The 22707-nt window shown below is 44.7% G+C and overlaps 1 protein-coding gene and 1 pseudogene across 2 annotated transcripts; one reads left to right on the top strand and one right to left on the bottom strand.

The window, feature by feature from the left end:
• The window catches only part of LOC123401255, a 34655-nt pseudogene extending 23359 nt beyond the window's left edge, over positions 1–11296 (top strand).
• A 5537-nt stretch (positions 11297–16833) lies between these two features.
• On the bottom strand, positions 16834–22076 carry LOC123403264 (calcium uptake protein, mitochondrial-like). Of its 2 annotated transcripts, XR_006611443.1 has the most exons (9): positions 21620–22076; positions 21213–21280; positions 20913–21136; positions 20301–20384; positions 18930–19143; positions 17831–18007; positions 17624–17743; positions 17137–17412; positions 16834–17034 (listed from the first exon to the last, which is right to left on the bottom strand). XR_006611443.1 is itself a non-coding variant. In XM_045097208.1 (8 exons), exons 1-8 carry the CDS (start codon positions 22059–22061, stop codon positions 17197–17199), a joined length of 1545 nt encoding a protein of 514 aa, XP_044953143.1. In that variant the 5' UTR covers positions 22062–22076; the 3' UTR covers positions 16834–17196. The 2 variants fall into 2 exon arrangements, 1 of the variants encoding a protein (XP_044953143.1); XM_045097208.1 differs by having other exon boundaries at positions 16834–17412.
• Between the last annotated feature and the right edge of the window lie 631 nt (positions 22077–22707).

Here is a 22707-nt window from a genome sequence, read left to right as displayed (position 1 = left end):
AACCAACATCTTAATTCAACTATTTGAAAAAGTGTCCACAAATAATATATATAATGCAAATATTATCATTTGACATACCAGCAAATGAAAAGCAAATTTCTTTGTCCTCGGAGTGGCTCTTGTATTCCTCCGTACACAAGTATTGCTCAATAATAACAGTTGTCGTGTGCAGTCCATCCAAAAATTCAATCCAGAGTTCCTGCTTAATTTCTTCCAAGGATATGTATTTTCCTTGTCCTCGGGTACCATTAGACTGGTCGTAATGGGAGTATCATAAGGTAGTATCATGCATACCAACTAGGCATATTTGATGAGGTGACATGAAATTAAATGAAAAAAGAGATGGTTGAGTATCATATTAGATATTATGATACTATGTGCCATGCATGACAATAAATGAACTGTTTTATAATAATAGCACATGATACTATGCATTACGGATGTAGTATCATACACTAGTATCATATGCATGATACTGGTATATGATACTCTCCATTACAACCAGCCTTAGCAACCATGCAAATTAGAGCATCAGTTAATAATCTAATAAATAAATCAATGGAATGATGCAAGAGTATTCCCTCCTTGATAACATGTGCACAGGTGCTCGGCGTTCATGTAGATTCCTCCGACGAGCAAAAAAACAGTCAAAGTACAAACGGCGGGCGGGGAAGTCTCAGCTACGGATGCAGTGCCTTGGACATCGAGCGGCAACATCGGAAGTAGTAGTCAGCCGCCAAGGTATACTAATGTATACGGTCCTGCGTGATTATACGCCTAGCCAAAAAACTTGCTTGTATTCTGGTCGAAAATAAATAAATAAATCCAAGTACGATCACGATTCCAATCTTTACGAGATTTCCGTGGTTTACTACTACTCCTGCGTGGATTTCCCTGGTTTACGTGGTGAAGGACTTCCTCCTTGGAACACGTAACAAGCGACATGGTAAATCAGCCTCCGGCATGCATGCAAGCACACATGCAACGCGGCATTGAACTGGAACGTCTTTGGTCGATTGGAGAGGCACGGGAGCCCACGGGATCGGCGTGGCTGCCACAGGAGTCACGACGTCCGGCCCAATGGAGCCGATGGGCGACCAACCACGTCGATGGTTTGTTTCGCAGTCAACTGGCGGTAGAGTACGCACCGGATCCGGATTATGAGCAACTCGGCAGAGTTGCACAGCGGATAGGTAATTCGGCGATTGCACCGATGATAACACTATCGCGTAGGTGTTGACGAACGAACCTTGCTTTGGTTAGGCTGTGGTCTACCCCTATTCCTCTAAATTTATCCGTGATGCCGTTCATAATTCACATATAGGTTGGAGGATAGAGATCTTCTTATATTGTCTTTTCAAATAGTCAATCTCTTATACAGATAAGTTTCCTAGTCTTTGTTAATTAGTTTTTTGGGATAGACTTCAGAGCAAATTACCAACCATGATCATATTTGTTTGTTAACGAATTCTATCCGTTTACGTCTCAGAAGCACACGCTTGTGGGACGTGTCATAATAGAGTGTAAATTCCTCTAAATATGTAGATCAATATTAGGGATGTACTCTAACTATACGATCTAGCTCCTTCAGATCATCATTGTACCCGGTAGCCTTTTCAATATAAATAGTATATTACATTCCAGTGATAATCGACGTCCTTAAGCATGTAACTTAAGTATGTTCCAACAAGTGACAATTTCATGATAATCATGTAAAATAATTTCATGTAAATATAAATGTATAATTACATAATGAGGTATTCTGAATATTAGCAATTCATGTTAATTTGAATATCGTTACAGGACACATAATTCCAACACGATCTTGGGCGGCCATCCGTCGGGCGGCTCGCGCGCCCAGGGATGAGAGCGTCCGCCGGATCGGGAGCTTCAGGGACGTCGCCGACGCTTTTGCGCCGCCGAGGTGCTATCTACCGCAATGCCATGGTCTTTGACAGGTATGTGCGTACGTCGTACATGTGTATCTAGCATTTTTTGTCGTCATTTTATAAAAGAATTAGTTAAGCGACTGATGTTTTTGCGATGGATCACTCAGGAGCTACGTGGAGATGGAGAGGAGGATGAAGATATGGACGTACGAGGAGGATGAAGATATGGGCGTACGAGGAGGGGGGGCCGCCGCTGGCGCACCTCGGCTCGGGCACCGACATCTACTCCATCAAGGGCTAGTTCCTATACGAGATAGAGGCACTACGGGACTGATGGGCTACGCCACGGCCTAAGGCTGCCGACGTAGGTCTATATTGCGCCGGGGTAGGACCGTCGGGATCGCAAACGTCGGCATATGTGGCCGCTTTCGTCGGCATAGGAATGTCGTCGGCATAGACACCTACGCCGACGGTCGTCGTATAGCCGTCGGCATAGATAGACCGTCGGCAACCGTTGCCACACGATGACAGATGACGGCGTCGTCGGTGGACGCCATCAAAACCAGAGCGAGACGCGTGGCGTACCTATGACGGCGGTGGAGGGCGTCGGCGTAAAGAAGCCACGTGTCGACTTCTGGTACATGGCTACGCCGGTGGCCGTCGGCATACCCCCTCCACGTGGTGCTTGCCTGTTCTTCCTTGCGCATGGCTACGCCGACGGCTATATCCCCTCCACGTTGCGTCTTCCGGTGCTTACTAGCGCATGGCTACGTCGACGGCCTAGCCGTCGGCATACCCCTCCATGGGGCGTCTTCATGTGCTTCCTGGCGCATGACTACGTCGACGCTGACTGTTGACCACACGAATCTACCCCTTTGACTTTCACCGGACGGGGGTTGATCGAGGGATATTTTCACCTAGATGTGATAGGCCACACCATAGGTACACTTCGGATCAAGGTCCGGACCCAACCCACCGCAAGATTCCCTCTGTGTCTCCCCGACGTGGCCGTTTCCACCCTCCGTGTGACGACGGAGCCACGTCCGTGAGGAGGGTCACACTACGGAGCCGCATGTCGGGTGCTTGCACCGGCCACCACACTTCCAGAGGCGTAAGAGGGCCCTGACACTGTTGACCGGTTGGATCTACCACTTTGATTTTCACCGGACGGGGTTTGACCGAGGGACGTTTTCACCTGGCTGTGATAGGCCAGCCCATAGGTAGACTTCGGATCAAGGTCTGGACCCAACCCACCAAAGATTTCCTCTGTGTCTCCCCGACGTGGCCTTTTCCACCCACCGTGTGACGGCGGCGACGACGTCCGTGAGGGGGTCACGCTACGGAGTCGTGTGTCGACTGCTTGCACCTACCATCACACTTCCAAACGTGTCAGAGGGCCCACCCCAAGACCTGGCGGCATTGCCACCTCCCAAGTACCTCATCCCATCTAACCCTGACACTGTGTACCGGACGAATCTACCCCTTTGACTTTCACCGGATGGGAGTTGACCAAGGGTTATTTTCACCTGGATGTGATAGGCCAGCCCATAGGTACACTTCGGATCAAGGTCCAGGCGCACCCACCGCAAGATTCCCACTGTGTCTCCCCGATGAGGCCGTTTCCACCCTCCGTGTGACGGTGGCAGCTACGTCTATGAGGAGGGCACACTACGGAGCCGCGTGACGGGTGCTTGCACGTGCCACCACACTTCCAAATGTGTAAGAGGGCCCAGCACAAGATGTGGCGGCATTGCTACCTCCCCCCCCCCCCCAAGTAACCCGTCCCGTCTAACCCTAACTCCGTTGTACATGACCTAAGTAAATGAAATTTTAATAGACTTTTATATTACATGGACATGTGATATAGACTGAAGTTGTCTAAACGGTTGTACATGCCCTAAGTAAATCAAATTTTAATTTAAGCAGGAAGAAGAAAATGTGCATGCATAGATATGCCGACGGCTATGGCCCGGATGTCGCGGATCAATGACATGGCACCTGACGTGGATTGATGACGTTGACGAAACAAGGTATGTCGACGGCTAAGGTATGCCGACGGCTAGGCCGTCGGTGTAGATACGACCCGGATCGGGGAATGGCGTGGATCGATGACGTGACACCTCCCCGCGGATTGATGATGTGGACAAAAATAGCTACGCTGACGGGGTCCGTTAGGGCCGTCGGCATATGCTTGACGGCGTCTATACAGTCTTGAACCGTCGGGGGCCATGCCCACATCTATGCCGACGGGGTGGCTATGCCGACGGCCATCATCGGCGTAGATGTAGGCGTAGCCGTAGCTATGCCGACGACCCAGCATACACCGACGGCGGCCGTAGGAAAAGAGGAAGGTACGCCAACAGTTGTATGCCGACACTTTGTTTGGCGCGTCGACATACGTCCATGTATGCTGACGGTGGCCGTCGACATCCACGCTTATTTCGGTATTGAGGACCCCCAGAACCGCTTCGCCGCGCGCCGCCTTGATGAGGCCAACGTATTCCTGCTACCCATCAGCGTGTGCAACCTCGTCCACTACGTCTACCGCCTCAACACCACCGCCTACCTCGCGCCACTGCGCCGCCTGGCTGCCGACTACGTCCACGTTATCGCCCAAAGGCACCCGTACTGGCACCGCTACGGCGGCGCCGACCACGTCCTCGTGTCATGCCACGACTGGGCACCGCTGGTCTTGGAGGGTAACCGGCAGGTCTACGGCAACGCGATCTGGGTCCTCTGCAACTCCAACACTTCGGAGGGATTCAGGCCGAGGAAGGACGCGACACTACCGGAGGTGAACCTCGCTGACGGCGTCCTCCGCAGGCCGACATTCGGCCTGCTGCCCGAGACCCGGACCACGCTCGCCTTCTTCGCCGATGCGATGCATGGCCACATACGCAGGGACCTCCTGCAACACTCGGTCGGCACAGACCCGGACATGCACGTTCACGAGTACCTCACGTCGGGCAGGACTACAGCGTGCTCATGGCCAGGGCGCAGTTCTACCTCTGCCCCGACAGCTTTGAGGTGGCAAGCCCGAGGGTGGTGGAGTCCGTCTTCGCCGGTTGCATGCTGGTGACCATCTCGGAGGGGTACCCGCTACCCTTCAGCGATGTGCTGAACTGGAGAAAGATGTCGGTGGCGGTGTCGGCGGCTAGGATATGCTAGAATTTTGTCTATTTTGTGCCATCCCAATAACAATTTGAGAAATTCCTAATAATACCTAGAGGCCCAGGTAGCCCATTCGTACAAGGCAAGAGGTGGAACCAAAGTTTAGTCCCGCATTGCTAGTTTGGTGGGAGTTCGACCTCCTTATAAGGGAGGTTGTTCCCCCACATGTATGAGCATGAGAACAAGAGGGGCATTCATGTGAGCTCCTCCTCCACCGCCCGCCTCTCCACTGGTTCCAATCTCCAAAACTCCATCTCTTTGAGTCCGGGTGATAAGAGTTTTGGGGAGCGCTCCGCGCGACTACTGACTTCTTCATCACGAACGCCCCGGATTCCGACAAAAACTTCTTCCCCAACGTCGACAACCTCTTTGACGACATGGCTGGCGAGAACACCGACCCCAAGACCAGTGCTTCTACCGATGTTCCGTATGTCTTTGTGTTCTCTGTGTTTAATATCTTACCTCAGTTTCTTGCTCTACCATTTCTGGTTCTAGCCTCTGTTCTACATATGTTCTCTCCTAGTTCATATGTGCACATGCAATTTGTTGTCTCATCTTTATATTACATGACTTGTTTCATCTCTATTATGATAGTCATGTTTTATCTACCTTTTCTGTTAATAAAATCCTATGGTAAATTGCTCATATTTCCTACAATCCAACAACCTTATTATAGGCAATTTACCCCGAGTGGTTTTGCTGCTTCCATGAGACCTCCTATGTTTGAGGGTATCCACTATAAGAGGTGGTGTGTGAGAGACATTCTATGGTTTCAAACCATGAGCTGCTATGACGCCACTCCTGGCAAACCTGAAGGAGATTATGATGCTCAACAGGAACAAGCTTTTTAGAAAATGGATACCCTGTTTAAGGATGCTCTCTTGAGTGTTCTTGGTGAGAACATAGTTGATGCTTATGCGTCAATTGATAATGGAAAAGATATGTGGGATGCACTCGAGGCCAATTTTGGGGTCTCGGATGCTGGCACTGAATTGTACATCATGGAACAATTCTATGACTACAGGATGACTGAAGAGCGCTCCGTGGTTGAGCAAGCTCACGAGATACAATCATTTGCTAGAGAACTTGAGCACTTCAATTGTATGCTACCGGACAAGTTTGTTGCTGGAGGCATCATCACTAAGATTCCTCCTTTGTGGAGGAACTTTGCTACCTTACTGAAGCATAAGTGGCAGGAGTTTTCCTTTCCGGATCTCATTGGTACTCTTCATGTGGAAGAAAAGGCGAGAGCAAAATACACATGTGCTCGAGGTATTGAGGGAGGATCTAGTGCCAATATAGTACAGAAGAAAAACTTCCAGCCCCACAAGTTCAAGAACAAGGGAAAGTTTGATGGTAAAGAAAAGTTTGATGGGAAGAACAAGGTTGTACAACACACCAACTTCAAGAAGAAGAATGACAAGAACAAAGGTGTTTGTCATGTGTGCGGATATCCTGACCATTGGGCTCCTAGTTGCCCTAATCATTATGACAAGCATCATCTTGGGAAAGGCGGCAAGACCGCTAATGTTTTCATTGGTGACACTGACATGAAGGATGTTGGGTATGGTATATTTCCCACTATTCTTTCAATATGTCATTCTCCCAATTGGTTGATTGACACGGGTGCTAATGTGCATGTATGCGGTGATATTTCCATGTTTTGGTCTTATCAAACCGCAGGTCCACTGTGCTGATGGGAAACGGTTCAAGTGCTTCTGTTCGTGGTGTTGGCACGGTCGATCTAAAGTTTACTTTGGGGAAGATCATGTGGCTGAAGAACGTGCATTATATCCCCTCCGTCAATAAAAATCTTGTCAGCGGATCTCTTCTGTGTAGAGATGGCTACAAGCTTGTCTTTGAGTCAAATAAATTTGTAATATCTAAGAATGGAACTTTTGTTGGTAAGGACTATGAGTCAGGAGGCCTCTTTCGTTTATCCTTGTCAGATGTTTGCAATAAAGTTGTTAATCATGTTCGCAACAATAGTGAATCAAATGTGTGGCATTCGCGTCTCTGTCACGTTAATTTTGGTTGCATGTCGCGACTAGCCAAATTGAACTTAACCCCTAGTTTCACCGCTGTCAAGGGATCTAAGTGTCCAGTCTGTGTGCAAGCTAAGCAACCTCGTAAGTCTCACACGATTGCCGAAACAAGAAATCTTGCACCACTAGAGCCCATACATTCAAATCTATGTGAAATGAATGGTATTTTGACAAAAGGTGGAAAGAAATATTTCATGATGTTAATTGATGACTCCACTAGATACTGCCATGTGTATCTTCTGAAATCTAGGGATGAGGCTTTGAACTATTTCAAGATCTATAAAGCTGAAGCAAAAAACCAACTTGATCGAAAGATCAAGAGGCTTTCGTCCGATCGTGGTGGAGAGTATTTCTCAAATGAATTTGATTCCTTCTGTGCGGAACATGGTATAATCCATGAGAGGACGCCACCCTATTCACCTCAGTCAAATGGTGTAGCCAAAAGAAAGAACCATACTCTAACTGATTTGGTGAACGCCATGTTAAACACATCGGGTCTCTCCAAGGCATGGTGGGGGTAAGGCAATATTGATTGCATGTCATGTCCTAAACCGAGTTCCCACAAAGAACAAGGAGATAACTCCATTCGAGGAATGGGAGAAGAAAAGGTTAAAACTCTCTTATCTACGAACCTGGGGTTGTTTGGCGAAAGTCAATGTGCCAATTCCGAAGAAGCGCAAGCTGGGACCAAAAATTGTGGATTGTGTTTTCCTGGGATATGCTTTTCATAGCATTGGCCATAGATTCTTGGTTGTAAAATCTAAGGTATCTGACGTGCATGTCGGTACAATTATGGAGTCGAATGATGCGACTTTCTTTGAAGATACCTTTCCCATGAAGGATATGGCTACCTCATCTAATCAGGAGATGCCTAGTCCATCGAATCATGAATTAGTTACAATTACTGAACCTACCATTTCTATGGAACACTTTGAAAATTTTCTGGAGGAGAACAATGAAATTCCTACCAGGAGCAAGAGACACAGAACTGCAAAGTCCTTTGGTGATGATTATCTTGTGTATCTCATAGATAACACTCCCAGCTCTATTTCAGAGGCATATGCATCTGAAGATGTTGACTACTGGAAGGAAGCGATACGTAGTGAGATGAATTCCATCTTGGCAAATGAAACTTGGGAGATCACTGATTGTCCTTATGGGTGCAAATCTATAGGATGCAAATGGGTATTCAATAAGAAGCTTAGGCCTGATGGTACTATCAAGAAGTACAAGGCACAGCTCGTGGCTAAGGGTTATACCCAAAAGGAAGGTGAAGACTTCTTTGATACTTACGCACCTATGCCTCGGTTGATCACTATTTGAGTAATACTTTCACTAGCCGCCTCACATGTTCTTCTCGTTCATCAAATGGATGTTAAGGCTGCTTTCCTAAATGGAGAGTTGGATGAGGAAATTTACATGGAACAACCAGATGGGTTTGTAGTAGATGGTCATGAAGGAAAAGTGTGCAAGTTGCTGAAGTCTTTGTATGGACTTAAGCAAGCACCCAAGCAGTGGAATGAGAAGTTTGAAAGAACTTTAACAGCTACAGGCTTTGTTGTAAACGAAGCTAATAAATGTGTGTACTATCGCCATGGTCGGGGCGAGGGAGTTATCCTTTGCTTGTATGTTGATGGCATACTGATTTTCGGAACAAATCTGAATGTTATTAAGGAGGTCAAGGATTTCTTATCTCACTGTTTTGAGATGAAGGATTTAGGAGTGGTTGATATCATTATGAACATCAAGTTGTTGAAAGACGGTGATGGTGGGATTACATTGCTTCAATCTCACTATGTGGAAAAGATCTTGAGTCGCTTTGGCTATAGTGACTGCAAGCCCTCTCCAACACCATATGATGCTAGCGTGTTGCTTCAAAAGAATCGAAGAATTGCTAGAGATCAATTGCAATATTCTTAGATTATTGGCTCGCTTATGTACTTAGCCAGTGCTACAAGACCTGACATCTCTTTTGATGTTAGCAAACTGAGTCGGTTTGTCTCAAAACCAGGAGATGTGCATTGGAAAGCTCTAGAGAGAGTTTTGCGTTATTTGAAAGGCACCGCAAATTATGGAATTCACTACACTGGACACCCAAAGGTGCTTGAAATGTATAGTGACTCAAACTAGATCTCAAATGTTGATGAGATAAAGGCCACGAGCGGATATGTATTCACTCATGGAGGCGGCGTTGTTTCTTGGAAGTCTTGCAAGCAGACCGTCTTAACGAGGTCAACAATGGAAGCAGAACTCACAGCACTAGATACGGCTACGGTCGAAGCATATTGGCTTCGCAAACTCTTGAATGACTTGCCGGTTGTTGAGAAACATGTATCGGATATCCTTATGAACTGTGACAATCAAACTGTGATCATGAAAGTGAGCAGCTCAAATGATAACATGATGTCATCAAGACACGTTCACAGAAGGTTAAAGCCTGTCAGAAAAATGAAAAACTCCAGAGGTATTGCATTGGATTATATCCAAATGTCTAAAAATTTGACAGATCCTTTTACTAAGGGTCTATCACGTAATGTGATAGATAATGCATCAAAGGAGATGGGTATGAGACCCACAACATGAGTTGTTCACAATGGTAACCTAGTCTATGTGATCGGAGATCCCGTGAATTAGATGTGGGAGACAAGTTTGTTGATCAACTAAGAGGAGAGTATCCTTACTATTAACAATACCACTCCATGAAGATGCAATACTCTCCTAATCTGTATGGCAGGTTGATGTATATCTTAATGTGTTCTAAGTGGCTCATTTAAAGGAGAGATATTATCCTGCAGAACAACTTTTGAAGAACACACTTATATGAGTCTGATTGTGAAACATTGCAATCTATGAGAGTAGGGTTCTCTCTAGTATGACGCATAAGCTCCACCCGCGGGGAAGACCCACGGTAGCCAAGTATCGGTCAAGGCTTTGTGTGAAGCTAGATTCGCAAAAAACTTGCAGTTCAAGACCTAGTCCACTGTTCAAATTGTTTACTAGTGTAGCATAGAGTTCTAGGTGGAAGTTCAACTTAACAGTCTCCACTGCAATACCAGTATGTAAAATAGTGTTTTGGAACCAAATGCAAATTTTGTGTGCCTCTGGGATCTGGTTGGGGATTGCTGGAATTTTGTTTATTTTGGGCCAGCCCAATAATAATTTCATAAATTCCTAACAAATCCAGGAGGCCCACGCGGACCATTCGTGCAAGGCAAGAGGTGGAATCAAAGTTTAGTCTCACATTGTTAGTTTGGTGGGAGTTGGACCTCCTTATAAGGGAGGTTGTTTCCCCACATGTATGAGCATGAGAACAAGAGGGGCATTCACGGGAGCTCCTCCTCCGCCGCCCGCCTCGCCACGCCATGCCTTGTCACGACGCGCCCCTTCGGGCGACGTGCACCGTAGGTCGAAACAATAGACCTCCGAAACTCCACATTTTTGAGTCATGTACGAGAGAAGGATGATACGGTTTTTGGGGATCACTCCGCGCGACTACTAACTTCTTCATCACGGACGCCCCGAATTCCAACGACTACTCCCCTGACGTCGACAACCTCTTTGACGACATGGCTGACGAGAACACCGGCCCCAAGACCAGTGCTTCCGCCGTTGTTCAGTATGTCTTCGTGTTCTCTTTGTTTAATATCTTACCTCAGTTTCTTGCTCTACCGCTTCTGGTTTTAGCCTATGTTCTACATATGTTTTTTCTAGTTCATATGTGCACATGCAATTTGTTCTCTCATCTTTATATTACATGACTTGTTTCATCTTTATTATGATACTCCCTCCGTTCCTAAATATAAGTCTTTCTAGAGATTCCATTAGTAGACTACATACGGATGTATATAGACATATTTTAGAGTACAGATTCACTTATTTTACTTTGTATGTAGACTCCTAGTAATATATTTTAAAAGACTTATATTTAGTAACGAAGGGAATAGTTATGTTTTATCTACCTTTTCAGTTAATAAAATTTTATGATAAATTATTCATATTTTCAATAGGATACCGGAGCTGAAGGCCATCCTGCGGGGCGTGTCGGAGAGGAGGTACCGTGTGCTGCGTGCCAGGGTGCTGCAGGCGCAGCGGCACTTCGTGCTCCACCGGCCGGCGAAGCGGTTCGACATGATTCACATGGTGCTGTACTCCATCTGGCTCAGGAGGCTCAACGTCAGGCTACCGTACTGATTCCCGGTGTCTATACCTGTGTGTACATCTATTGTGTGTATTTGATTCTGGAGGAATTTTCGGTTCAAGAGGAAGATAGTTTGTCACAGTGCTATTGCATGAAATTGAATTGAATACTACTCGTTCTGTACACGATGACAGATTCCAGCAATTTACAGATCGAGATACTCCCCCCGTTCAAAATGCGAGTGAGATTCGCTGACTTTACCTCAACTGACTTAGGCCGACTGACATGTGGAGTCATGAACATGCTGGTCCACTGGTCAGTGGCCCAAGGTAAGGTGACATGACATCAGCCAATCTGACCCCTTCAAAATATAGGGCACATTTTGTTTTGGGGTCTGCTACGCATCCACCGGTGGATGTTTACTAAACATCAACCATTTGGAGGGCCGTCCGATCTACACGTAGCCGTCCGATCTGCTCCAGCCACGCACCTCATAATTCCTGAAACGATGGCTGAGTTGCAGAAACTTTCGTTTTGTTGCAAGAAATAAAATTTGGACCCGTTAATTCCTGAAACAACGGTCGAGTTTCAGAAACAATTTGCTTGTTGCGGGATTTTTTTTTCTTCGTCTTTCTGCAACATAGGTACTTTTGCGGGAGAATTTTTTGCAACAAAGGTCATGTTTCAGGAATTTTTGCAACAAAGGTCAAGTTGCGGAAATTTTTTGCAACGTTCATGGGCGGCATGGGTGGCTGGCGGTGGCCGGATGCCCGGCCGGCGTCGCGGTCGAGCGGCCACGCTCCCTCTCCGCCTCCTCCCCTCCAGAACCCCACTCCTCCACGCCGCCGCCTTCCTCCCTGCGAGCACCTCCCTCTCCTTCACCGCGCCCGCGCCCCGCAACTGGCGCATATTCGCCCGCCGCCGAGGAGGCTCCCGCTCCGATGGAAGCCGAGGTGGAGGAGGTGGTAGAGGATGCCGCGGTTCCGGAGCTGCGAGGAACGCCTGACACATGCCCACGTGTCGATCGAAGGAGGTGACGGATGTCCTCTGCTCGATCTGCGGGTTGAGGGATAGACTTTTCCTTTTGTTTTTTATTAGGGAAAAGATTAGAGGCAGTCGGCCGATACGCATGCATAGCCATTAGATACGAGTTTGATCAGCCCCGCACAATCAGCTAGGACCTCCACGATACAGTTTTTTCTGTAACATTATATGTGTTGCAGAAGTCCTTCCGCAACAACATCCATGTTACAAAAAAGTTAAGACAACAAAAATCTGCAACTTCATCTATGTTGCAGAAGTCTTTCCGTAACAACACTCATGTTGGCAAAAAGTTAAGACATTACTTTTTTTTTGCAACATCATCTGTGTTGCATAAGTCCTTCCGCAACGAAACTCATGTTTCAAAAGATTCAGACAAAAAAACTTTGGAACAAAGGTGTTTTTACAACAGGAGCTCTGTTGCAAAGGTGGGGAAGGGGCCGGGCCGCTAGATGACCCCGATCAAAGGGATGCGGAGGCGGCAGATCTTTTAAAAAGATCCGCCGGAACGCATAGCGTCCCCTTCTTTTTATTAAAATCTAACATGTCTATGCTTAACCAAGTTAAAGAAATAATAATAGACATGCAAATAGACAATTCGTACCATTAGATTAACCGTGGAGAATTAATAAATTAAAAAAGGATCTTGAGAAATTGAGGCGTGGACCGTTATGTGCAAAATCCCTGTCCCGACAGAAGGAAATCATAGTACTTATTGAGAATCTGTTGGATCAAGAGGAAATCTTCTGGCTACAAAAAGGTCGCGCAAACTGGTTGATGCATGGGGATCTTAATACTTCTTTCTTCCACAGCGTCAGGAAGAAAAGAAATAATATAAAGCAACTTCTTGATGATTTTGGAATTTAGAAAAAAGAGGGTGAACTAAAGGTTCAAATTACAAATTATTTTTCAAAACTCTTCACTTCAGAGATTGTGCATCCGAATCAAGAAGTTTTGTCTCTCGTACGCAGGAGAGTGTCTACTGACATGAATAACGCTCTTCTGGCCCCTTATACCGCGGAGGACGTCCGTAAGGCTATGTTTGATATTGGGGATTTAAAGGCTCCGGGACCAGATGGACTCCATGCTATATTCTACAAAAGTTTTTGGCCCATGCTGGGAGAAGACTTAGTTGAAGAGATCTTACAGGTTAATGCGCCTGAGAGGGTGACCCGGTTTAGGCCAATTAGTCTTTGTAATGTGGTTTATAAGATAATTGCCAAAATGGTGGCGTCTAGGTTGAAGGTTTTTCTCTTCGAGATTATTAGTCCTAGGCAGAGTGTCTTTGTGCCTGGTAGATTGATAACAGATAACATTCTAGCGGCTTATGAGTGTTTTCACACCATCAAGAATAAAAGAGAAGGTAAAGAGGGATTGTGTGCTATTAAGCTTGACATGAATAAAACATATGACAGAGTTGAGTGGCCTTTTCTGAAGGGGATTATGTTGAGGCTGGGATTCTATCAAGACTGAGTGAATCTTATTATGCAATGTGTCTCAACTGTCAAATATAAGGTATGAATTAATGGGGACGAGAGTGAAAGCTTTACAGCAACTAGGGGTTTGAGGCAGGGTGATCCGCTATCGCCTTATCTTTTCCTTTTATGCACATAAGGTTTGAATGCATTACTTACACATGCTGAGGAGAATGAAAATATGTTGGGAGTGAAAGTATGTAGAGATGCACCACCCATCACAAACCTCCTCTTTGCGGATGATTCGTTGATTATTATGAAGGCCAATAATCAGAGTGTGATAGCCCTCAAAGCAGTACTAGATTCATATTGTGCGACTTTGGGACAACTGGTTAGCGTAGACAAATCTAGCATTTTCTTCAGTCCTAATACGAAGGTGGAAATTAGAGAACAAGTATGCACTACTTTGAATATTTTGACTGAGGCCCTAAATGATAAATATCTGTGCTTGCCAGCACATGTGGGATTAGACAAAACAGATTGCTTTCAATTTCTGATTGAACGGATAGTTAAAAAATTAGTGGTTGGAAGGAAAAACTTCTTTCTGCTGGAGGAAACGAGATCCTGCTCAAGACTGTTGTCCAAGCCATACCCCACCTATGCAATGTCGGTCCTTAAAATTACTAAAAAAATGTAAAGGAATTATTGACGCGGTAGGGCATTTCTGGTGGGGGACGAGGAGAACCAGACAAGGATGCATTGCATGGCCTGGTGGAAGATGTGTGTTCCAAAAAACCAAGGAGGAATGGGATTTCGTGATATTCACTGTTTTAATTTAGCAATGCTCGCGAAACAGGCGTGGCGCCTCCTTGATAGCCCTTGATAGCCTCGTGATATTCTTTGTGTACTACTATCCTTAGGGCCAAATACTACCCTCACGGTGACCTCGTGAATACCAAGTTAAGGAAAGATTCTTCCTTCACGTGGCAGAGTATTATAGCTGGGGTGAATTCCCTAAAAAATGGTTATATCTGGCGTGTGGGGAATGGACAGAACATAAGTATTTGGGATGATGCTTGGATTCCAAATTGTGCAAATAGGAAAATTGTAACACCAAAGGGTAGACTTCTATTATCTAAAGTGGTTGATTTGATTGATCCTGTTACGAATAACTGGGATAAAGATCTTATTACACAAACAATGTGGTCCATTGATGCTCAACAGATTCTCTCAATTCCACTGCCACAAAATGACATGCCAAATTTCATTGTGTGGAGTCATACGAAGAATGGTATGTTCTCAGTTCTGTCTGCATACTTGGTGGAATGGGATCATCAACATGGAAGTAAACTGAGACATTCTAATGGGATGGGTCGTTCAGCGGTAAATCCTATTTGGAGAAAGATATGGAGGTTATCTTGCCCGGTAAATGTTAAAAAAATTATCTGGCGTACGCTACATGGCACTCTTCCTTGTCGTGTTACGCTTGCAAATGGACATATGAAAATTTCACCAATTTGCCCTACGTGCTCTGAGGGTCTTGAAGATACTAAGCATTTGCTTTTACTGTGTTCTAAAGCAAAGGAAGTTTAGAAGAGATTAGGGATGGATGATATTATCAAAAAAGCTTGTGGGGTTGATCGGGCTGGTGAGGCGGTGTTGGAGTATCTAATTCTTCTACCAGACCCAGAATTGAGGATTATGGGACGCCATAACGTCCGTGAAATGATTGCTATCTCAACATGGTATTTATGGTGGGAAAGGCGAAAACTGGTGCGTAAAGAGAAAACTCAGAATGCTCATATGATCTCTATGGGAACTTTAGCTCTAACAACAAATTTTGTCAATACATCATCCCCAAAGGCCTCAATGAGAAGGGAGGGATGGTCTCATCCCCCTAGGAGTTTTGTAAAACTTAACGTCGATGCTTCTTTTGACCATGATCAGTTACGGGGCACGATGGGGGCGGTCCTTCGAGATGATAAAGTAAGATTTATTGCTGGAGGAAACAACAAGATTGACCACTGTGCGGATGTATTGATGGTTGAAGCACTGGCGCTCAAATTTGGCCTAACTCTGGCGCAAAAAGCGGGCTGTAATCGTCTCATTATTAACTCGAACAATTTGGAGGTCATCGAGACAATGAAGGATGGAGGACGATCTGCGGGTGCGGCGGCGGCAATTTTTTATGACTGTTTCCATTATGCTTGTGATTTTGTAGCTACTAGATTTGAACAATGTAATAAAGAAGCAAATAAAGTTGCTCATGAGCTCGCTAGATTAGCAAGATTTTCTCAGTCTTCTAACTGGTTTGAAGAACCACCGATTGAAATTGTAACGTTACTCATAAACAATGTTTTGATTATCTCTAATGAATAAAGTTCATGTTTTCCTAAAAAAAACATGAAGTGTACATTTATATTTTATTTATTTTCTGTTCCAAATTTTGATAGTTTATTCTAGAAATTTAATCAAACATTGAAATAATTTGACTTCTAAAAAACCTAATATGCACTACGTTGTGGTTTGTGGAGCATAGGGCGGGGCACGGAGTAAATTAAAACAAGTGAATTTTGATTATTTTTTAGATGTTTATGTTAGTGTAACAAGCGTGCTTACCATTTTTATGCAAAACGGGATAGCAATGTTTTGTCCGTGAAAAAATAAATGTGTATACCATTTGAAGGTAACATTTGCCATTCTTTTCTTTTTTTGGACATGTTAACATGCTTAAGCTTTTCCTCCGAAAAATTTGCAAGTACCATTTGAGTGTGACAATGAACACATCTATTTAACAAAAACAAATTGACATTGGCAAAAGACATTTTTGACCCCCATGAGCATACTCCCTAGAGCCAAAAGTAATATCTAGTACTTCCTCCATCCCAAAATTCTTATCTTAAGTTTGTTTAGAAACGGATGTATCTAATTATTAAAACATGACTAGATACATTCATATCTAGACAGATCTAAGACAATAATTTTGGGACGGAGGGAGTATTTGACAACCCAAAAAAGCGTTAGTAGACTATCTAGTGAACAATTCTTGCATGTTAGTCTAGTATAAGCCCTTGCCGTCTTCTACCTTTGGCAAAGTATGTAAAAGGTATTGGCATGAGAACACAAGCGAGAACTTGGCAGGAAGTAAACGAGGTTCAAAGTCACAGGTTCATTACATCAGTGAAGGAGATATCTGTCAACTGAGCCCTTGGGCCAGAACAGAATTGTGTTATTTACAGCTACTACATAATTGGACAACTTTGATCCGCAGGACAATATGTACAACAAGATCGTGTCTGCTGACCTAGCGGTTTGTTGTATTCGTTCTCCAGCTCCTGCCATGACCAAAACCATCAGAGACACCAGCTATGTATGCAAGTGGAATGTTATGCGACAGAAGCAACTAACTTCATATATGTTGAGCATGGCCTACGTACGTCAAATAGAGAGTGGCCCAGGGCGACAGACGGCTAGTCTTGTTAGTATCAAGATATATTCTACTGAAACAGCATCTGTTGAAAAGAACACTTCGTACAGTTCAGCCAGCAGGAGAATACCCCCATTAAACCTGGAGTAGTGGGCTGCCGAATATTGCTTTCCCGTCTTTGTAGTGCCCTCAAGAACTCCTCTGAGCTTAGGTTCCCATCACAGTTTGCATCAAACACATGGAAAATGACATCCACCACCTTATCAGTCAAGTCCACCCCACAAACCTATAAGACAGAATCATGAAAACAATCAAAAATCCGAACTAATAACCAAGTGAGTAACTAGGGCGTATCAGCAATAACTGTCGAGCTAGCACAAAATGGCTACACGGTTGGAAAAGGCCAGTGATTATCGCTATAAAGCTTAAGCGAAACAATTCTACTGAAATTAGGTATTTCAGACTACGTCTATAAGTACAATTATGGAAGGCCGTACATGAGTTGCAGCACGTTTTAGATCCTGCTTTGTCAACAAACCATTTACTTTTCCATAGCTGAAGATAGCCATTGCAAATGGTTCCAATCTTCGCCGCAGATCAGCAAAAGCCTTGAACTCCTGAATTTCCAAATAACATCAATGATCTTTTAAAACATGGCTGGCTCAAGAAATATACCAGGAAATCGGGATAGCAAACTGTTAAACCTCAAAGGTAATGCGCAAATCCTTGACATCAGGAGATTCATCAAAATCGTCAACTCTGTCAAGTAGCTTGTTTATGTGATTCATGTCAGCAGAAGCAACCATGGATAATGCAAAGTCCTTAGCAGATATTGTCTTGGATGATTTTATATCATAGTGATTGAACTCCAAGCGAACAATCTGAAGATGATTGAACAAAAAAAATGCTATCAGACCAGAGAATCCACCGATTAATTAGGAATTTTCATACAGAAAACGTTCAACCTTTTACTCGGCCCATTAACAGGGTTTATAGATCTGGATTTATGTCTCTATGTGGGGGTTGGTCACTGTGTGGATATTAGAAGGTAGAATAAATAAAAATGCTTCACTAATTTCATAGCTAGTGCAAAATAAAATTGATGGATAGTACTAGTCGTCAAAATTTCGACTATCACACGGTTTTATGCTTCTGACTTCTGAGACAACACATCAAGCAACACAAAAACAAGTTCAGTACAGCTTGTGTTTGACTCTTTGTACTAAGTATGCAATTTAAAGATGTGCCCTACTTGTGTTTATCACTATTCCTAGAGACAACCATGTAGCTTAGGCTACTTCCAATGCATTGGTGCTAAGAAGAGGTGCTAAGCACATTTAAAAGTTTAGCAACCAAAGCCCCCAATGCATAGGTGCTTAACTTGTTGTAGCTAAGCATACTCTATTTAATGATTTAGCTATTAAAGTTCTTCATGCATTGGTGGGCTTTCTTTCATTTAAGTATTTTGCCTAGGTTCACGCGCTTGACACCGTTTCTTCCTGGGGTCACCACATCCATCTCTCTCCTCTTAAATACCATGCCACATCAGATTTTTTGTCTACATGGCAGTCTTAGCACCTGTACAAGGTGGAGCATTGGGAGGGGCCTTAAAAATTGAGTTTGGCATATATGTTCAGGATATGATGGACTTTTGGTTGACTTGAACAATATCCATGAATACGGGCACGCACAAAATGGGTTACATGACCCACAACACAGGACTACAGAGAAAGTTGCATCAGTAATAAGATGCTGAAACATAAATATTTCAGCAACAAAAGATTAAAAAGGAAAACAAATCACCTCATCATGTAATTGCTTCAAAAAATCAGAGAACTTTTCATAGTGTAGATGGTCACTGCCATCCTTGCCAAAAAAGTACTCAAGCAGTCCACCTTCTTCCACTGGCTGACCAACCTTAAGTCCAATACGTAACCCATCCCTGTGGGCAGATCCTTGCCTATTATAGGACCGCATCAACGCCATTACTTTCTTAAACTCTTCTTTATCTATTTCCCTGAGAATGATAAATAGCAGATGAGAATACTGAGAGAACAGAGAAAATTCTTGCCAAATTTGGTTCATACCCTTCAGCATCATGAAATAACAAGTGAGATGATCGAACACGGATCAGAAAGCAGGTCTTTTTCTGCACGCCAATGGTGACATGTAAACAACAATAAAGCACAAACACGGAAATATTTAAATGGATCCTTGCGTAGATCCCATAGAAAAGAGGAAAGCATACATTTAACGGTTACAGTGAGCTTTAAATTAAAAATAAAACAAATGCAGAAGTCAAAGAACTACCACTTAGGAGTGCCACATCTTTCTTTCTCCTGTCAGAGTTTATTCCACGTGGACTCTAAAGCATGCAATTCTAACAGCTATATTCTTAGATACTTGGTCTATACTGTCTATAGGCTTAAATTGACTCAGTGATCTGCTTGCGCAACACTTCATTAATTTATTTGCAGGACTCTTGAACTCAAGGTATGGTCTATGTTCTTAAGAAAAAAGAAATTAAAATAGAACCACAATACAGACTTGATAAACCTAACCGGCTAGATTTCTTACTAAGAAAAGCAAAATGGATAATAGGTCAGCCCCACACATCTAATGTATGGTTTCCGCATGGATACGGTACTTTTTCAGTTGGCATGTGCTTCTACTGAACTAAAGCTAAAGTATAGAGTCATATCAGAGACTCCAATCACCAAAACTTATCAAGTACATTCAGAGGAAGCATAATAAGGTGACATAAGCGGGCTATAAGAGTTGCCACATCAGATTTGAGATGAGTTGGAGGAGAGAGGGAAAGAGAAAGGAGTGGGATGTAGATTAGTAACTTTGTGAGAGAATGAGGTGGGCCATACATTAATGACATACTAGTATATATCTATGCCTAACTATTACATATATGAGTAGCAGAGTAGGCTATTAGATGATGGGAAATGATGTGGCAATGAGATAGAGCCAGCAAGTGGTTCTATTATTAGCCATGCTCTCAACAGAAAAGAAAATGCAGGAATATTTATTTCCTTCACCTGTCACTAGCTACAAATCAACATCATAGTTAATCTGAGATAAGACTATTTGGAGAATAGAGGCATATCAATCTCAAGAGTGCAATGATACAATTAAATTGGTTCCAGCGGCTGTAAGATAGCTTACCCATTGTGGTCAAGGTCAAACATCTTGAAAGCTATACTGAAGCTCGACTCAGGAATGCTAAGCAATGTTACAAAAAAGATATACCTGCACAAGGCAACACGAGCAGTTTAAGAAATGCATTTAGTTGACAGCACTAATGGTTGCAGAAAATATAAAACCACACTTGTAACAGACTAAAAGGGTAGAGGCATGCAAATGCTGATAGCCTAATACCATAGTTGCACCTATATACATACATGTATTATTATCTATAAGAAAACATGCATGCTCGTTGAGGAGATTCAAGCTCAATAGGCATTACCGATGTAATATCTATGTGGCAGCTTTGTTAAGTACTCCCTCCGTTCCTAAATATAAGTCTTTTTAGAGATTTTACCGGGAGACTACATATAGACATATTTTAGAGTGTATATTCACTCATTTTGCTTTGTATGTAGTCACTTAGTGAAATCTCTAAAAAGACTTATATTTAGGAACGGAGGGAATATTACATTACAAATTGTATGATAATAGTTAGACAAACTACAAAAACCTTCCTAACGGATAGAAAATTGGATACCACGTCAAGTGGAAAATATGCTAGGCATTTCAGATGAAGCAAGAAGCACTTACTCGGCAAAGGAGATGAGCCCATCGCCGTTTGTGTCGAACAGCATGAAAAACTCAGAAGGAGCACACTGTAGCTCACCAGGGTTGCGCTCCCCTCTGAGTCTTCCTTCCCTGACAACATTAGATTCGGATGGAGGGAAAACGGGAACAATAGCCCTCATCAAGTCCGCAGGTAACATGTAGACTTCGCCCTCCGGGTTCCGGATGGACGCAAAGTACTCAAAGATCTACCAGGAAGAACACCACAATTAGAACAGTATAGTAATCTATTGAATCACAGTGCATGCAGCACGACGTGGTTACCTTCTCAGGAGGGCTGCGCGTCCGAATGCGCTTCTCATAGTTGAAGAACACCCTTCTGCGATACGAGTCTGCAAAGCGAAGCGGAGAAAAAGGACGGTGAGCAATTGCGCCGCTTCCAGGAATCCGTCATGTGAGCGTTAGGATTGAGGAGAAGAAATGGCGAGAATGTTGGCTCGGCACACGATCGGAGGAAGAGCCCTATTCGTCGAGTGGCCGATCCATACGAAAATCGTTTCTCTGTCCTCACAAAACTCAAGAGTAACAGAAACTTGGCTCACAAAATTGCAAACGGAAACTTGCTTCGCAAAATTCCACATGAATTGTTTGACCAGGTTATAAAGCTTTTGCGAATTATACTCCATGCATGGGTGCAGCCGTACGTGAGATCAAAAACGAAGGGCACGCACCTCGGAAGAGGAACCTGCGCTTCTCCTCCTCGGGCTCCTCCACGGCGCCCACGTCCCCAAAGCCCGCCTGCGCCACGGCGAAGTCCCCCTGGCCAGAGTCCGCGAGCGGCTGCGGCGACGGGGGGAGCAGCCAGATCCCCAGCCCCGACCCGGCAGCCAGCGCGGCCGCCGCTGTAGCCCTCGCGTCGCGGCGGGGCGCGGCGCCCTCGGCGGCGGCCGTGGAGAAGGCCCGGAGCCGTCGAACGGCGGATCGGAGGAGCGAGGCGCGGGCCAGCGCGGCCATGGCGGTGGTGGGATTGACGTGCGTTCTCGGAAGGGAAGGGAAGGGGAAGGGAAGGAGAGGAAGCGGCGATGCGGGGGCGCACGGGTGGGACGCGGTGGCCTGGCTGGCCGAAATGTGAGGCAAGGAACGGGAGATTAGCGTGGGGCTAAAAGCTGCCATTATTGGGGCCCCTTTTATGGTCGGTCGCGAGACGACGACCCGACCGGTTTTCTAGCGCCATCGCCTCGACCCATGCGACACGAGCACGACCCAACCAAGTTGCTGCTGCTGCTGCTGCTGCTGCTGCTGCTTTTCCATCGGTTCGTGAGGAAAACAACAGAGGAAATGCTTCTTCTTCCTGCTGCAACTCCTCCGCTTGCTGTGCCGCATCCCGTTTGTGCTTTCTTTGGCTACTAGTACGGCTATCACGTGGCCACCCTCCTCTGATCTGCGCGCCGATGAAGTGGCGTGCTCGCCCATGGAATCGGGTTCGATCTTCAGACATATAGCACGGCATTCACATGCGACGTTCGGAAATTCATCCCCATCGGCAACATGCCAACATGTACGAACGGGGAGAAATTAATTATAATCAGCGGTCGAGGATTGATTGGTAACAATGGGACGACCAAAACACCAAATATTTTCAAAACAGAGCTTCTCATACGAAAAGGAAAAAACACAGTTAAGGCCCTGTTGCAAGAGGATGGATGCAAATGCACCACTAATGAAGAGATGAGTTCTTTGGCAGCTACTTCCTCCATAAACTACTTTAGTGATCTAAATATTTTTATATTAGTTTATAAAGAAAGTACCTTTTATAAAA

This window comes from Hordeum vulgare, chromosome 6H, assembly GCF_904849725.1.
Source record: "Hordeum vulgare subsp. vulgare chromosome 6H, MorexV3_pseudomolecules_assembly, whole genome shotgun sequence".
NCBI classification, from domain to species: domain Eukaryota; kingdom Viridiplantae; phylum Streptophyta; class Magnoliopsida; order Poales; family Poaceae; genus Hordeum; species Hordeum vulgare.
Note: the sequence above shows the minus strand (reverse complement) of the source record. Positions and strands in the feature narration are given on the sequence as shown.